Source organism: Athalia rosae, chromosome 5 (assembly GCF_917208135.1).
Source record: "Athalia rosae chromosome 5, iyAthRosa1.1, whole genome shotgun sequence".
NCBI lineage: Eukaryota > Metazoa > Arthropoda > Insecta > Hymenoptera > Athaliidae > Athalia > Athalia rosae.
The window spans coordinates 4,490,146-4,506,007 of NC_064030.1; the positions used below are offsets into that span (position 1 = coordinate 4,490,146).

Genomic DNA, 15,862 nt, shown 5'->3' on the forward strand with positions numbered 1-15,862 from the left:
GTCATTCCAGCTGACCATTGCGGCTTTTCGCCCCCCCCAAAAATCGACTGAACCACCGAACCACCCTTTACTCTTCTCTACCTGCACTGCAGTCGAGAATTTCCTCCATCCTTTTTTCTCTGTTATTTATTATTCACGGAGAACGGATGGCCGACTCAAAATACGAGTATCGTTTCGATTACAAATGCAACAATTTGAGGGATAATGAAAAGCGATTGAACAACGATATTTTTATAAAAAATATTCTTTATTTATTTATTTCTTCAACACACAGAGTTTTGTTTTAATGATTGTGTAAGAAATTGAATTTTATGGTACCAATGGGTTCGAGTGTATTATGGAACAATCACAGAAGGATATTGAATACATATTTTGAATACTTGACGGAAAATACGCCTTTCGAATTTTAACATTTCAGATACAATTTTTACGTAACCATCAATCTTGGGAATCTCAAACGATAACGTAGTCGTTGAAGATTCGAGTAGCTAAGCATTTTTTTTTTCTCTTTCATTACATAATTTCTAGAAGCTAGCAGTAAGTGGCAATATAATCAATCCGTGCAAATCGACACCATGAACACGAACAAATAGGTGCAATTTACAAAAACAACAAAATAAAGATCAATTTCATGATCTGTGATAACATGATCTATGATAAATAGATGAGAATCACATAAATACGAAATTAAAAGCGTTAAAATATTGCTCCGATTTACAAATAGATCTCACTTTTTAAATACGTGCATTTTATATTAGTGATAATGAAATTTATGCTAGGATTATTTCACTTCTAAAGCTTGAGAGCGCGTTAAGAAAAAATAATTTTGTCCACAGCAGACAATGACTTTTGAAACCTAGTAGTACATCGCTGTCGACTTTATTAGATTCTATTATTTCTTAGATACTGTTGCAGTATGCCCATTATTCTAAAACTAATTCAACATACAGCACATGTGTATTTAAATAAAAAAACATAAATGACAGTCCGAATTATTCTGTCACCAACTTTGGGGTGCACGATATCCTGGGTAGAAAATATCATTAAATGAAATTGAGATTTTGGATCGTTAAACACAACCTGATGCAGTCTATATTTCTTTGTTGATATCAATCTCAAGTCCAACTCAGTTTGAACAATTTCCGCGTCTATTGCAAATCTTTTTGAGTGGGTGAACTTGTTAGCTATCATTCATTTATTATCGTTAAATTTCGTTTTGTTCAGCCAACAACCAATTAGTAATTACCCATAACATCACACGATGTTTTGGATATGATCCAAGGGGATTTGATATGCACGAGACGATAAACTATTCGAACAGCTTGCGCTACGATGCACTTATAGACTATAATAAATTCAGATAGCGCGAGGCAAGGCACATTAATAATGCGCACATCAATATTATTCGGTAATATTTAGTACGAGGAATACAAAACACACAGGGGGTGCAGAGCGAGATATTCACGAAAAATAGTTTTCAGCTGGTCTTATATCGACTCAACTGAACTAAAAGTCTATCGAATCTCAGTAGAGAGAGAGAGTACTCTGCGAGTCTAGGTACTCGGTGATGGATGGATTTATTGTCATTAGGGCATTGCGTGACAACTAAGCGCTATAAGTTTTGGCGTGTAATGAGATACAGTATCAACTCCAGTTACTGAATTTTATAATGGGATTGGAAGCCTCGTATTTTTTCATTCAAATTTCAATCTGACACAAGTTGATAGGGATGATATGATTTTGACAAAATTCATGAATCGCCTACACTGACCCTGTATGTACTTGATATGCTACCAAATATAGAAATTTTGATAAATATAGTGTGAAAAATATATGTAGAGCGAAAAAGACACGCCGTATATTTATATATTTTTGTATATAAGATTACTTATTTATAAATAGCGGTCGATCAGTTATGAGTTTCGACTTAAAAGACTAGTGTTATATATCTATACTTTGATACTATTTTACATGTATAGTATACTTATCAGCAAAAGAGATTATTGTCGTCCGAGTTAACAATGAGCTAGCGGTAAGGTCGATCTGCCCAGCACTTTGAGCAGTAATATTGATTCTCTACAGATCCAAAGAAGGCGCAATCTTGGTTACGACAGGGGCGCACGGTTTGGTCTCCCTGAAATTTAAAATTCAACAACTCGTTGGTACACTGCAAATCAAATTTTTATCAATCGTTCGGAAAATTCAATTAGTCCATATACACAACAAACCTCAATCGGAGAGCCGTTATTCCAAGTTTCTGGTCTCGAATCTACGGAGGCTGGCTGGTTATTGTAGAAAGTGGACCTGTAAAACCACCATTGATCAATTTGATGACTCTTGTCTATTCTCCGTCACTTTTCAATGGATAACCAATTTTCTTACCGTGATAAATATAAGGTACGATCTTTGCTATTGGGGTTGGTCGGGAGCAGCTTACTAACACTAACATGGCTGCCTTTGTCACTAGCTGCATAGAATTTGGACTTTCCTGCCCCGTAATTCATTTCGTGCCCAGTCGTCTCAACTCGTTGCTCCCGTAAATACCTGCAATTTCATATGATCAAAATGGTATTCGGTTATTGCGGTATTTGAACATATAATGTACTGTATTGTATAATGCTTACCTTGCATGGGCACATTGCAGGTAATTTTGTAGCATTTGATCAGCGTATTGATGTCTTTTACTCCTTATTTGAACACACAATGCACCAGATGCCCCAGACGCGGACGGTGGACTCTTCGGTCTTTTTGCCATCGACCAAAGCCTGCGGCTCACCGATTTGCCGATAGATCCAAATTGTTTTGCTACACCAAGAAGCTGCTTTGCTGCGCGACTCTTATTAGACGATGAATTCTCCGATTCAGAATACCTAATGAATATTGAATACAGTTATCAAGCAAAGCTCCATATAAGATAAAGGCTAGCAAAGCAATTCATTTCAAGTATTTGCCAAGCTACCCACCTTTCTATCTCATCAGCAGTCAACAACTGGTAATCACAGTCCAAGTATTGTCGTAACAGCGCAAAGTCTTCCTATAAAAAACGAAGTGAGAATCATTCAATAACTTAATATCAATAACGAGATAAAACATAAGAACAATTAACATACCACTTCAGTCAGTGAGGTTGGTAAAGCTTCCGATGGTGTGACAGAATCCCAGTGTGGCCCAGGATCCACAGAAAATAAGATTGGTAGAAGCATCCCAGTGTCTGGATCAACTAAAGGAATGCTAACACCCTCTCTACTGCCATTTTCACTGCCAGTACCATCGACCGTGACAAGAGGAGAAAAGTGAGCTGAATGATATGCCAAGAGCAACGGAGTTCGGTGACAACGAGAAGGTGGAACTTCGAACGGCAGGTACACGCCCCCAAAAGGGATAGGAGCCAGCGCAACTCCTTCAGCATCCCGCAGCATAGTCTCAGCAATGACGATAATTGGTCTACATAATACATGAGCTAGCGCCAACACATGGACCTGGGAAATTGATATTTTGTAATCCACAAGGCTGGAAACGTTTCTGTTTTCTCATTCGAGGTACGCGTGTTTAATTGTTTGTTCCGAATTTCTTATGTTGAATAATTACCTCTTCTAAACTTTGGTAAGAATTAGCGCTGGGATTACGAGGATGCGCAGAAGCCATATCAACCACACTCTGCCATTCAGTGGTCCACTCAGCAGCAGAATAAGCTAAGCCAGCTACTGCATTCAGTGCCATTTGCCTCCATTTCCATCGCCTTTTAATCACATGTAGATCAATGAAACAAGATGTTACCTGATGTACAGAATGACTATTGCTACTTGAGCATTTCTACAAAAGTTTTTTGTTGGTAATGAAATTTCTTGGAAATTCTTTCTAATATTTCAATTTTAACCAATTCGATAGTAATTTCAATCTAGCAACACTTAAATAGGTATATCCAAGACAATGAGATGTTACCTGTAAAGAGCATGTCTGCATTCTCCCTTTGCTAAGGTAGTGTGTAATGCATCTCTAAGGGTCAAGAGTCTATCATGGAACCCCCACATTCCAAGAGATGCTGCATGCAACAAGCAATTACCATCTCCTGATGTTGCCAATGGCCATAAAACTCTGGATGCTCCATTTTTCCCACTAGTACCACACCACCAATTCAGACGTCCAGCAGTTTCCAATGAAGCCAAGCAGCCTCCTTCAATCAAGTCTCTCTCCAGAAATTGACGAAACCCATCTGTAGAGAACATTCTACTGTAAGTAACTCAGAAGCCTATTCACCTTATTTTAAATAAACTTATTGATACTAGATTGAAATGTATATAAATATTCAACAAATAAATCGAATAATAATTACATATTTCAATATCCAACAAACCTGGATAGACTGAAAGATCAGGTAAAGAGAACGTGAATTCTGGAGTGTCCACAGCTCCAAGAGGAACAAGTTGTGAACGAGCATGTGAAACTATTGCTGCATTTTCTGTAGCTCGTGATATACCTCTAGATAACTTTTTAGTTGCTCCTCCCCCATTCTGTAAAGGATTATTATTGGGAGGTGGTTCTTTCTCCGTTCCATCGTACAAAGACACCGCACCACTCATATCGTGGCACTTGGCTAGAAATTCCCAAATATGTATAAATACAAAGATCAGCACATTCATTGAAATTCATACAGTTAATTCCTCGTGAATTCATATCAGACTGTATCAGAATATGGAAATCTGTCTATCGACATTGATGGAGAGACATGAGGAATTAATTAGCATATGATTATTGTATCAATAACGTTGTAATAATAATATCAGTGATAATAATGATGGTAACAATAACAATAATTGTTTTTAAATATGTCTGAAACATTCACGATAATAAGTCAGGGTATTTACTACTACTACAATGTACAATGAGTCAGGTGTCCCATATATGCACGCATATATAAATCTGGATAGTAAATAGACATTCGAACCTTGATTTATTATTAAATTAGTATCCTATATGTTGTGCCACTCATATGTCAAATGGGACATAATTTGACAAATATTAATTTTGTTGTGCGTAGTTGTTATCATGTTTTGAGTTATTTTGTATACAATGCACAGACACTATTCTAAAATCCTTACATACTCTGGATCAATTATCGCATGAATATTTGAACGTGAAAAAAAACGAACACAAATCAAATCGCAATATTACAGACATAACCTCACACCCTATGAACACTAGGCTATGCCCATGGCCTCTATGGAAATCAGGGTCTACTTTGCGATCCAACACCCAGTCAGAGTGGAAACTGTATTACAAATTCACTAGTGATAGCCGCCAAGACTTGTTCCTTTGGTGTCGCGACGACTCCGCGCTACTACTTTGTACTCGAATCAACCTACCCACACTCCGCAGGTAAATGTTGAGCTGAATATCAGTCACATGAGCTGATTGTGCGTCGACAATTTTGTAGGATCCTGCAATACCGCCAACACCTTGACCTCGTTGACTGATGATCGGTCCTATCGTTGAGTGTCTACACTCAACGGTCCTATGATTGGTCCTGATCATCAGTCAACGTTGTCAGTCAATGTTGACGTTGACCTTCTTACAGGGCGCCTGATTGCCTCATTCATAGGGGTGTATTTTCCCTACGTTTCTCACTGACCCTTGATAATCATATATAATCGCATAGATTTATGTTGTAAAGGTGAAGCTTTGCCAGTGATCAATCAGGTTTTGTTGATAATTGCTTGGTGGGAACAAACTGAAGATTTGTAATCAGTCAACGTCTTAACGCTTTGACTAGAATGCGGTTCAGAGTATAGAATAGGAAAGGTCAATGACCCATGATCCGATCAGGCGCAGCGGAGAACCTATTCGAAATTGAATCGACTAGTGGCGCCGTGTCGACCAATCATTCGAAATCATAGGACCAGAATCACCAATGACGAATGACATTGCCCTGCATATATGCATGCACAAGAGATTGGTTTGCCGGCAGCTTCACACCATAGTTTATCGTTTTGTAGCTGGACGCGGTTTACTATTGTGAAATCATATCAGTTTTTGTGTTATTGATAGAGAATGAGTCACAGTAATCTACTGCAAGGCTACACATGTAAGTTTGTTATATTTTTGTAAACTTTTTAACCAAACTATGAACGGTCCTCCGATCTGCTAGACTCTAGATTATCGCTGCATTTATTTTGTAAAAATGAACTGCCAATATGGCGGTTTTCGTTTATTTATAACGCGTTGGAAAAAAATCGGAATAGTGGGTATTCCTTGTTGGTTTGTTTGAGCGAAGGGATGAATTTGTTTAAAAAATGAATTTTACCCGTTGAAGAGTTCGCGTATCGCACTTTCGTCTTGAAAAACGACGGATTGATAGATCACTACGTTAAGCCGATTTTATACCTTAGGGCAAACCGTTCTTAAAAAATCCATATCAGGCCGTTCGAGAAAAATAAATTGCAGTCAAGCATAATCAGAAACACTGATTCAAAATGATAAATCTTTCACCTGAACAGGGGACGCTCCGTACGACGATCCCCAACAATTCTCGCGACCTATTCAGGATGAAGTTATCAGGTAATTATTTTATTTGAGATCAAGTTGTAAAATTTTGGAACCTCAATATCAGATCTTCAAATTCCCTTTTTCAAAGCGTGTACGAAGTATACGTTAAAGAGGAAACTGTCGGCGCAGATGGACGCAGCGATATTTCAATCATTTCAAACGAACCCGGATCGAGTGGTCAGATAATACAAGTATGTGTTCTATGATCAGCAAAATCATATTATGAGTCAAAGAGTCTCGCAAAACGTGCTTAATTCTTCAAGTACAGCACGTGTGCACCTTTTTCGTTTATCCTTATTTTTCCCCCGTATCTCTATTTCCAATTTATACCTTTACACGATCTAAAAGGGTGGAGATTGTTTGGATCTCGACATAGCGATCGGACCTGAAGTGATCAATGCTGATGGTACAATTACGAAACTTTTAGGAAAAGATGCAGCAGTAAAATATAAGGTATACAATACCAACTCCATCATTATCCCATTTGTCGCAAAAACATACCTGAAAATCATTTAGAATTACACACACCACTTTGATTCGCATCGTAAAACAACTGTAGTAAAAAATGGCACGATGACAAACACTTCCGTACAGTACATTAGAGGCGAAAGGGATAAGAAAAAATGAAAAATACGTAATTATTATATTTTGCTGGAGGTTCTGGAGCAAAATGTGAACGAGGAAAATGTCGTGGTGTATTCCCACCCCATGAACGAAGGTCCATCTGCAACGCGACTCGTCGACAAAGACGATCCGCGATCAAGGTTGCATTTTGTCAAATATCTGAAGCGAGATGGAAAAACTCTGAAGATTTGGGAATGCGGAATTTGTAAGTACCTTCGTAGTATTCTACGGCGAGAACTGCTGCCTAGAGACTTTTCACGAATTCGTAAATACGTAATTCGATCGCACCTGAATATCTGCAGAATTTTTTAAATGCGCTCCAATTAATAACTGCGAGAAGTATCAATCAAAAACGAAATCGAATATATTTAGGCTCCAAAGAATTTCGACACCAGTATACTCTGATGCGACACTTGCCGACTCACACGGACGAGCGAAACTTTAAATGCGAGGCATGCGGGAAGGCATTTAGGCAATTATCTACCCTGAGCCAACACCGTGCGATTCACAGCGACGCTCGTCCCTACGTTTGCGAATTTTGCAAAAAGACGTTCAACAGGTGGTGATGACAAACTCACAAACACATTATCGATCACATTTATCCGTTGGATTATTCTCTTTTCGTTCCTACTAACTCTTTCACATTGAACCTTTTAGAGTATCCACCCTGATTTCCCATCGCAAGACTCACTCCGAACATAAACCCCATAAATGTCATTTGTGTGGCAAGGGATTCCACCAAAAAGGTACCAAATCGCACTTTCTAATTATCCATCCATTGATCCTATTCCATGAAAAAATGATCGGTCCACCGTCACCACTCAAGAACGATCGGTATTTTCCTCGGAAGATTTATAGTAGATATCTTTTTGTTACCACGATATGTTATTCTTCGGACGACTCTGCGAGTGCTGGTTATATACGTAATAATGTCGAAAAAGTCGATTCAATATTCCGAAGGGAAATTAAAAAGTAATTCACGTATGATGCGGTATACAATTAATCCTTATTTCCCACAATAGGAAATTTGCGAAACCACGTATTTACGCATACAAACGAGCGGCCATACAAATGCGAGCTTTGCGGAAAGGGCTTCAACCAGATGTCGAATTTGATGTGTCATAAAGTGAAGGCTCATGCCCATGCAGAAAAAATGCAGTACGTTTGCGGTATATGCGGCAAGGAATTTCCACGTCGTTTTTCTCTAAGGTCCCATGAAGAGTATAAACACGGTATCAAATACCGTCATTCGAACGCCCCCGTCGTTCTCCAGGATAGCAATGATTCCACTGCGTTCAGAAAGTGCGTAGCGTAATCATAATTTTCAATTTTTTTTTCTCGAATATGAAATCCAATTAAGAATTGTTCATTTTTATAGCAAGCACGTTAGCATCGTGCCAAACGGAGAGCGTCCCATGATCGGTGATATGGATGATAAAGAAAATGTGAACCCTGTCAGTATTTTCCTGAAAATAATCGCATCTAAATCATGTAGCAAAAGTTGATACAATTTTATTCATTTGGTCAGGGCGCATACGCAGCGAGTATCTTAGTCGACAAAATTGAAACAAAGGCTATGGAAAACGCCATTTTAGAGGGGCAGACACCGTTCGCACTCTTTAAGCCCGCCAAGGGAATCCCCGTCCTCGTTAAAATCGGAGTTGCATCTAATCGTAAACAGGTAATAGAAGTACCGTTACATCGTTCGTTGCTATCATGTATTACGCTATTCAGTAGAACATTTGAATCTTCCAAAGTGATGATGAGAATTACAACAAAAAAAATTCAAAAACAGTTGCTGACACCAGCCACAGCTGAGGATTTACGAATGGCTGGAAAAATGACTCTTAGTCCTACTTTAGCTGAAGTTGACGGCGTAAAGGCAGTTCAGATAAAAGTACCTGTTGTAGCTACTGTAACACAGCGAATTGAACCTGATGGTAATTGGAGTTATCTGATCGAACCACCTGGTCCTGGCCAGGAACAAGGTACACAATTTGTGCAGTTCCTACTCAATATCCCAACATCATTGAATAACCATGGATTGCAATTAATAAGGTTTTGGTATTTCTCGATTTACAGAAAGCCTCATCGAGCCAATTGAGTCCAATTTTTCTTGCCTGGACCAACGTGAATTACGTTGCGATGTGGAAAGAAATTTGCAAAATCGACCATCAACATCTGCAGCTGAAGATTGCACTGATCTTCTAGAGTTGGCTGCTCAGGGTGGAATTCAGTTCGTCCGAGCAACTGAGGACGGCCGATATGAAGTCATGACGAACAGCGAGGCGCGTGATTTAATGGCTCAGAATTCACACGATGTGACCATATTAGATGGAGAAGACGCAGAGGCTATATCGGTAGTCAATCTCCGTCAAGATCCCACTCCTCAGAATCAAGAAATAATCATCGGTGACCCAAGCAATCAAATAACAGTGCTCAATTCTGGCGGTTGTAACACTTCGCAAAAGAATGTGCCTACCGATGCTGGTATTGAGGTTCTAGGAGACAAGAACATTCGTATTTTGGGAAGCAAGAGCCTAGACGATCGTTTTGCCAATGGGATGACCATTTTTGATCAAGATAAAATCGATGACTACACATTGGGGTCAAAGGATTACACGATTGATGGGCATATGGGAATCCTAGACCAGGACTCTATGATTACCTCTAGCCAGCAAAATCTCTCTACGGTTTTGACCAATCATATTATGCACAAGAGTCTGCAGCATTCCACTTACAATTCGCTGCACTCCAAACATCAACCAGGCATGTCGATTCTGAACCATAACTATCAGAATATGAAACAAAATCACTCTCTGAGTGACAGTATATCAACGATTTTCGGCAATGAAGCGGAGGCTAAAGGCCACATCATCGAGTTTGCCAACAAAATGCGGCTCACTGACTTTGATACTAGAGATAGTAGCATGGAGACTGCAAATCTAAACACGCAGATTGGTCAGTCAGAAGTAAAAATACTCGGCGCTAAGAATAACAACAAAGTAAAGATATTGGGACACTCAATGGACAAGACAGAAATAGAGAAAGTTCTTCAGTTAGGTAATTCCGCGTCGAAAGAAAATATTAAGATTCTCGGACCGAGAAACTCCCAATGTGATCTACAAGCGAAATTGGAACAGTATAATAAGGATTGGAAGATCCTGAATAACTACAGCTATGATCAGTTCTCTGGGTCTCAAGCCATCGCGGATCAACGTTTCCCCAGAAGAGAGGTGAAAATATTGGGAAAGAAAAAAGATTGCTTCAATCCATCCAGCAGCTATAGCAGCTGCAATACTGCAAATATCTGTAGGGAAAACACCAACACCCTTAGGCAACTGCCTGGATCAAGTGGATTTGAGGTGAGCAAATATGAAGTTGGGGACGAGTCAGGAAAATTGCCGTCCAAAGGTATTCCAGGGGAACCAGACAGCGAGACATACCTTTCATTGCTGAGAATCAACACGTGGTTGAGAAAATCCAATTGCTAATGATCGATGACATAGTTGAATAGCCTATGCTCTTATTATACGTGAATCCGGTTTTCAACAGTACTTAATAGCGTTATAATCAGAGAGTTCGTGACCACAAGAAATATTATTTACCGACTAGGTGTGGTACATTTTATATACCCATGCATAAAAATTACTCTTAAAGGTGACGTCGAACCTTGATATGGTCCCAAGTAGTTGTGTGCCCGAGACGATCGTGATCCAGGACTCCCCGCAGAGTGAGAATTTCAAGTCAACTGATTTTCTTCAAGTAAAAAAGTCTCGAACTAATCTTTAATAAACTCTCTCAAGGACATCTCTCTTTCCCTCCCCTGAAATTAGGCGGGCTGCGGAAGCGGCGACGAGATTGAAATTGATTTGCTAGGAAATTCCGCATCTATGCGCGACGTCGAGATGGTTAATGCTCTGATTAATGCTGAAATCTCCTGCAGCGGTGCCGACAAAGATGATAAAATTACAGAAATAACGACGATCTCTGAGAGAGACTTCGAGATGATCGGCCACTGCCAAGCTATCAGGTATAACAGTCTCCCAGACTTAGATTAATCTTCAAGTCCCACCACTTTTTTCCACTACTCTGTACTATTCTACGTCATATCCGGTTCATACTGATTGTTCATTTTGTTAGGAATTTAAGCAATGTCTATTGATTATTAATGTTATGTTTGTGGGATACGTATGTTTGCCATCCCCATTCGACTTTTTGAATGAAATTGTAAATTATATTGAACTAAAAGGGACATAGAAAAATACTATGTTTCAAATAACTCCGTCATAATTAGTAAAATTGCATTATTATATTTGCTCGCAATGAATTTGAATAACCAGCAATACCACATGTACCGTTAAGAAAATAAATGATAGCAAATGTTTTTAAATACTTTTCACCTCACTTGTCGTTTGAATTTTTTCATATTATTTCATGTGTTTTATTGGTATTCTCTGGAATGTGAATGTTTAGATCGAAAGTTGAGAGGTGATAATTTTTTAAAACGTTTTATTTATCCTCATTTTGTAATAATACGTCCACATTCCTAGGAACAATAAATTATTACATTGTTGTATCATTCGGATCTTGGACGTTTTACTGACTGAGCAAAGAAGGTTGTACGACGAATTTTGCGAAGGTTATTAATTATTTTGTATTAATTATGGTATTTATCTACATTGTCTAATAATCAATTATTATGCAAAATGAGATATCTCTCTTTCTCCATTATAGCTGTCATCACGTATTGATTACGCCTTTTTTTTCTAAATTAAAAAACTAGATTTATTTAGTCGGCGGTGATTATAGTTAGACACATCCAAAATAATCAAGGGACCGCTTTCTAGACACATAAATCCATTACACTATCGCGTAAGAAAACATATTTTCTTAAATCACTTGCGAAAAATATTTGTAATTTGATAGTAAAAAATGTTGACAACGTTAGCAAAACATTGCTGTATAACTTCTGCCGTTCACAGTTCGCTATGAACAAACATAAATATTCTCGTTATGCATCTCCGCTACACTTTCAACGATTTCAGATGATTACGTACGCCCGACCACCTCAACGTCGACTAACTGGATCCGATGTAACTTTATATATATCCGTACAAAATTTGGTAAACCTCCAACGCTCTATTTTCTCCCTTTACTGAAGAACCAGGCCAATTTTCCCAGGAGGCATACTTGGACAACGCCAATTATACAAGTAGTACTGCAAATTTCCATCCCCAATTCCAAATTTCAACGGCTCCAAGAACTCTTTGTTGTCCATGAGATCAAGGGCATTGAATACGTCAAACCCAAGCTGCGGACGTAACATCAAGTTGCAGATAAAGGCTTACCACTCTTTATAGGAACTTGAATTGCGTTACAAAGTAATTGCGAATGGAAGGATAAAAAACTTACATTGCGTGCGGAAATCAAAGCATCGGTGATAAGTTCCAGCCAGGGCGTGACTGTGGATACATTGTAAAAGCTGTAGGCGGCCTTTAGTATCTTATGGTGCTGATGGTGCATCACTGTACTCGGGAGAGTGTAATAGCTGACCATATCCGTTACCTTTCCATCATTTTCGACAACAAAACTATCCACAATGTCGTTCTGTGGTAGGAACCAATGCTGAAATTCCTCCACTGAGAAAACCGGCGCCAGGTCAAACTTTTGAAGGTACTGTAAAAATTGAGGATTTTTGTAAATTATACATAAACATTCGGGTGTTCATCGGCATTTCGTAACAACGTAACCCTTGAGCAAGTAGATCTTTAGAGTTCCACTTACGCGACCTAATAATTCATGGGCCTGAGCTACATCTGTGTACAGCATTTTTCTGAATCCAGTTACTTTTGTGGTATCTGGTAATTTATACAGTTTCAGAGTACGCTGCATCGTCATATTCCGAGACAAGTGAGAGAACTTGACTTCTATCAACTTTTTTGGATTGAGGGATCGATGCCAGTACCTATAAATATGTCGGCATTTCGGAATCTCAATCTTTCTAATAAAAGTTGAATCGGAAAGACATCAAAACCGGAAGTAACCATTACCTGCAAGTACTAACTGGTTTTGGTAAAACAACACCAGCTGTATAGACGGCTTGGAAAATACCCTGGAGATTGACTCTCCGCGTAATTTCACGAATTAGAACCGGTGCTACCCTCTTCGACCTGAGTCTTTTGTGGACGCACAAGAAGTTGATTTCCACCATTCGTTGACAGCTAAAAACGAGTCTCTTTGAAGTTTAATTGTACTTTAAACAATTGTCAAGTAGTAATAATAGTTTCGAATGCCATCAAATAATCTTACTGATTGTAGACGCGAAGAGTCGCCGGAACGGCTGATATGAAACCGACTAGACGGCCACTTTTACTAACACGAACACCGCAGTGCCACTCTTTTCGCCATCCAGGTGGCTGTAACGCCCTAAAATGCGAAAACGGAATAGAAAAGAATGGCAAATGATTTAGACAAGCATAGTTGAATCGCTTATGCTCGGTTTGTTATAGGGACTTACCACTTAATGAAATTAGGAGGATAGTCGAACCTAAACATCGCATCATCATCTTCGACGTAATTTTCAGATAGCAAAGAATATAATTCAGTTAGAACTAGCGGATCATCAAGAGATAGAGTATCCCACTGAAAAGCAGCTGGCAAAGAATACGGCTCTGCTCTAATGTAGGTTTTATCGGCTTCTATTGGTTCATTGCAAACGATTTTTTCATCTGAGAATTGAAAAATCTCATTATAGTTGGACGGTAGTTGAATAGCCTTCTTTTCTCAGCAGTGATAAAAATCGCAATGCAGATATAACGAAACTGCATCGACTTCTATCATTATTCGCGAAATAATGGCATACCCATTTTCGGCACGGGTTGAGTACTCCAGAATTGGTACGGCTTTTGTAAAGCTTCTTCCTGGGTCTTGGCTGGTTTTTGCTGCATGTTGAACACTTCCATTGCCATCTGAATGTCCTTGATGGAGATGTTGCAGCTACTAGCGATCTTAGAGTCCTCTGATTCACTGACATTATTCTGCTCGTTCCCCGCGGCATTTGCAGCCTGGTTCTTCTTTCTACGATTTCGTCTTTTCGAGCTAGTATTGATATTTTTTGCAACCGAATTATTTTGTTAGCCCTGCCACCGATAGCGACACTACTAGATAACGTGGTTAATTGTAATGCGGGATTTTTATTCCCAAAAGCAATTAATTACACACACCAGAGAATTGCTGGTAATCAACCAGAAATGTGATGCTATTTTCAACTTGCTCTATCTTACAATCAGCTACGATAAATAGGCAGTTTTCAAGGCGGGATGCTTGATGTGTATGAAAAATTATTATGAGTTCATGCATTCAATCCGAATAAGATGGATTACGCAAATGCACTTCTGTACCCCAGAGTCTATCGTTAGAGTAATGATTGCATAATTATTTAGTGACGAGTCTCCTTTGACTAGGAAAGGAAGTATCGAATTAACAAGTTATTCAACTACATTGGTATTACAAGGTTCCTTTCCTCAAGGTATAATCTGAATTGAATTTCGGATTCTAGGAAATCGAGGAGGGTATTTGAATCAACCCTCAGGGCTGTAGTCATCTTTCGATGTGAGGATTCTGGCTCTCAGCCGAATGTAAAGATACTAAGTTTGGAATGAATCTAGGTAACGAACGGCACGGATTACCATTATGTAATTCAGTAATGATCTCAATTCTGCAAATCATTGGGGTAATTATATGCTTTGGAATACGTCTAACGAATTTCAGTGGCAACCTGAGAACAATGCTCACATGAAGTAAGCTTATGCATGTGACCACACCGATATTTCTAAAGAATTACAAGTAGCCAAATAAATTAGTAAGAATGAAACGAACTCGATTAACACGAGAGAAACCGACTATAGAGTTTGATGAATAATACAGTCCATCCCAATGATAGTAATTATAACGGAACGAATAAACAGGCCAGGCATCGGCGTATCAAATCATGCGGTTTGATAATAGACCACAAAAAGTTATAAACTTTATAGAAGTAATAGCTAAATTTACGCGCTAAAAGAATCTCTCGAATTCCGATAACATAGCAGAGAAGTGGCGATAGGGAAATAAAGGTATAACAGGGTGAATGATAATAAAAATCAATGTTACTAGCGGCCAGATTAAACCTGATACGGGATAACGGATGAATTATTAGCGAACAAGTATCATGCATGCACTAGGTGATAAGTTGCTGTCAAAATGATGGGCGGATCAGTTGATAAAATCTAGAATAGTTCGGGTTGATATTGGAGAATAGGAATGAAGCATAGCTCGATTAAAAAATATTTAAAGTCCGTGAGCCTGAAGAAAGCTTCAAATTATTCATAATTATGAGCGGTAGCTGAAGATCAAATATGTTTCGTCATGTGGACGAGCATGCAGGCGGTGTGCTGAGGACCGGCCTCATTATCTTTGTAGGTTCAAGCATCAAGGCGAGCAGATTTATGATTCATAAATGAAATAGAACTCGAGCAGTAATTGTATTCGTCAATTGACTCCACGTACCTTTCGGACTTTGCATCCTTATCGAGAATCTCCCCTTTTTCAGCCTTCGGTTCCACAACCTGACTTTTATCCTCCATTTTAATATAGATTACAGTTTTCATCCCTTCCATACACTGCGCAAGACCTCTGAATTTCAGATACCGTA

The 15,862-nt window shown here is 38.8% G+C and overlaps 3 protein-coding genes across 9 annotated transcripts; 1 reads left to right on the plus strand and 2 right to left on the minus strand.

Annotated features, from left to right (window-relative positions):
• Nucleotides 1-484: 484 nt before the first annotated feature.
• LOC105689188 (OTU domain-containing protein 7B-like) lies at nucleotides 485-5,547 on the minus strand. 6 transcript variants are annotated; one of them, XM_048656312.1, is made up of 10 exons: nucleotides 5,364-5,547; nucleotides 4,355-4,594; nucleotides 3,943-4,213; nucleotides 3,589-3,739; nucleotides 3,111-3,479; nucleotides 2,964-3,034; nucleotides 2,625-2,870; nucleotides 2,383-2,544; nucleotides 2,229-2,304; nucleotides 485-2,134 (listed from the first exon to the last, which is right to left on the minus strand). In XM_048656312.1, exons 1-10 carry the CDS (start codon nucleotides 5,530-5,532, stop codon nucleotides 2,027-2,029), a joined length of 1,863 nt encoding a protein of 620 aa, XP_048512269.1. In that variant the 5' UTR covers nucleotides 5,533-5,547; the 3' UTR covers nucleotides 485-2,026. The 6 variants fall into 6 exon arrangements, with proteins under 6 accessions (XP_048512269.1, XP_012261458.1, XP_012261457.1 ...); XM_012406035.3 differs by lacking the exon at nucleotides 5,364-5,547 and adding an exon at nucleotides 5,177-5,307; XM_012406034.3 differs by lacking the exon at nucleotides 5,364-5,547 and adding an exon at nucleotides 5,100-5,263.
• Nucleotides 5,548-5,595: 48 nt separating this feature from the next.
• On the plus strand, nucleotides 5,596-11,560 carry LOC105689158. 2 transcript variants are annotated; one of them, XM_012405976.2, is made up of 12 exons: nucleotides 5,596-6,082; nucleotides 6,495-6,555; nucleotides 6,632-6,734; nucleotides 6,892-6,996; nucleotides 7,201-7,372; nucleotides 7,540-7,726; nucleotides 7,825-7,913; nucleotides 8,190-8,469; nucleotides 8,546-8,621; nucleotides 8,696-8,848; nucleotides 8,963-9,155; nucleotides 9,250-11,560. In XM_012405976.2, exons 1-12 carry the CDS (start codon nucleotides 6,049-6,051, stop codon nucleotides 10,659-10,661), a joined length of 2,865 nt encoding a protein of 954 aa, XP_012261399.2. In that variant the 5' UTR covers nucleotides 5,596-6,048; the 3' UTR covers nucleotides 10,662-11,560. The 2 variants fall into 2 exon arrangements, with proteins under 2 accessions (XP_012261399.2, XP_048512267.1); XM_048656310.1 differs by lacking the exon at nucleotides 6,892-6,996.
• A 102-nt stretch (nucleotides 11,561-11,662) lies between these two features.
• LOC105689189 (glycylpeptide N-tetradecanoyltransferase 2) lies at nucleotides 11,663-15,829 on the minus strand. Its single transcript, XM_012406038.3, has 8 exons — nucleotides 15,718-15,829; nucleotides 14,033-14,268; nucleotides 13,688-13,898; nucleotides 13,480-13,596; nucleotides 13,221-13,391; nucleotides 12,955-13,135; nucleotides 12,583-12,846; nucleotides 11,663-12,481 (listed from the first exon to the last, which is right to left on the minus strand). Exons 1-8 carry the CDS (start codon nucleotides 15,825-15,827, stop codon nucleotides 12,323-12,325), a joined length of 1,449 nt encoding a protein of 482 aa, XP_012261461.3. The 5' UTR covers nucleotides 15,828-15,829; the 3' UTR covers nucleotides 11,663-12,322.
• Between the last annotated feature and the right edge of the window lie 33 nt (nucleotides 15,830-15,862).

What these genes read in the sequence shown, in the direction of transcription:
- LOC105689188 (XM_048656312.1), bottom strand. Translation starts at nt 5,532, where the DNA reads ATGATCAGGACCAATCATAGGACCGTTGAGTGTAGACACTCAACGATA. An exon ending in CAACCTCACTGACTGAAGTG is followed by an intron (nt 3,035 to 3,110) that starts GTATGTTAATTG and finishes CGTTTTTTATAG; the next exon opens with GAAGACTTTGCGCTGTTACG. An exon ending in ACTGCTGATGAGATAGAAAG is followed by an intron (nt 2,871 to 2,963) that starts GTGGGTAGCTTG and finishes AATATTCATTAG; the next exon opens with GTATTCTGAATCGGAGAATT.
- LOC105689158 (XM_012405976.2), top strand. Translation starts at nt 6,049, where the DNA reads ATGAGTCACAGTAATCTACTGCAAGGCTACACAT. An exon ending in ATTCAGGATGAAGTTATCAG is followed by an intron (nt 6,556 to 6,631) that starts GTAATTATTTTA and finishes CCTTTTTCAAAG; the next exon opens with CGTGTACGAAGTATACGTTA. An exon ending in TTGCATCTAATCGTAAACAG is followed by an intron (nt 8,849 to 8,962) that starts GTAATAGAAGTA and finishes ATTCAAAAACAG; the next exon opens with TTGCTGACACCAGCCACAGC.
- LOC105689189 (XM_012406038.3), bottom strand. Translation starts at nt 15,827, where the DNA reads ATGGAAGGGATGAAAACTGTAATCTATATTAAAATGGAGGATAAAAGT. An exon ending in AAGGATGCAAAGTCCGAAAG is followed by an intron (nt 14,269 to 15,717) that starts GTACGTGGAGTC and finishes TATCAATACTAG; the next exon opens with CTCGAAAAGACGAAATCGTA. An exon ending in CCTCCTAATTTCATTAAGTG is followed by an intron (nt 13,597 to 13,687) that starts GTAAGTCCCTAT and finishes TTCGCATTTTAG; the next exon opens with GGCGTTACAGCCACCTGGAT.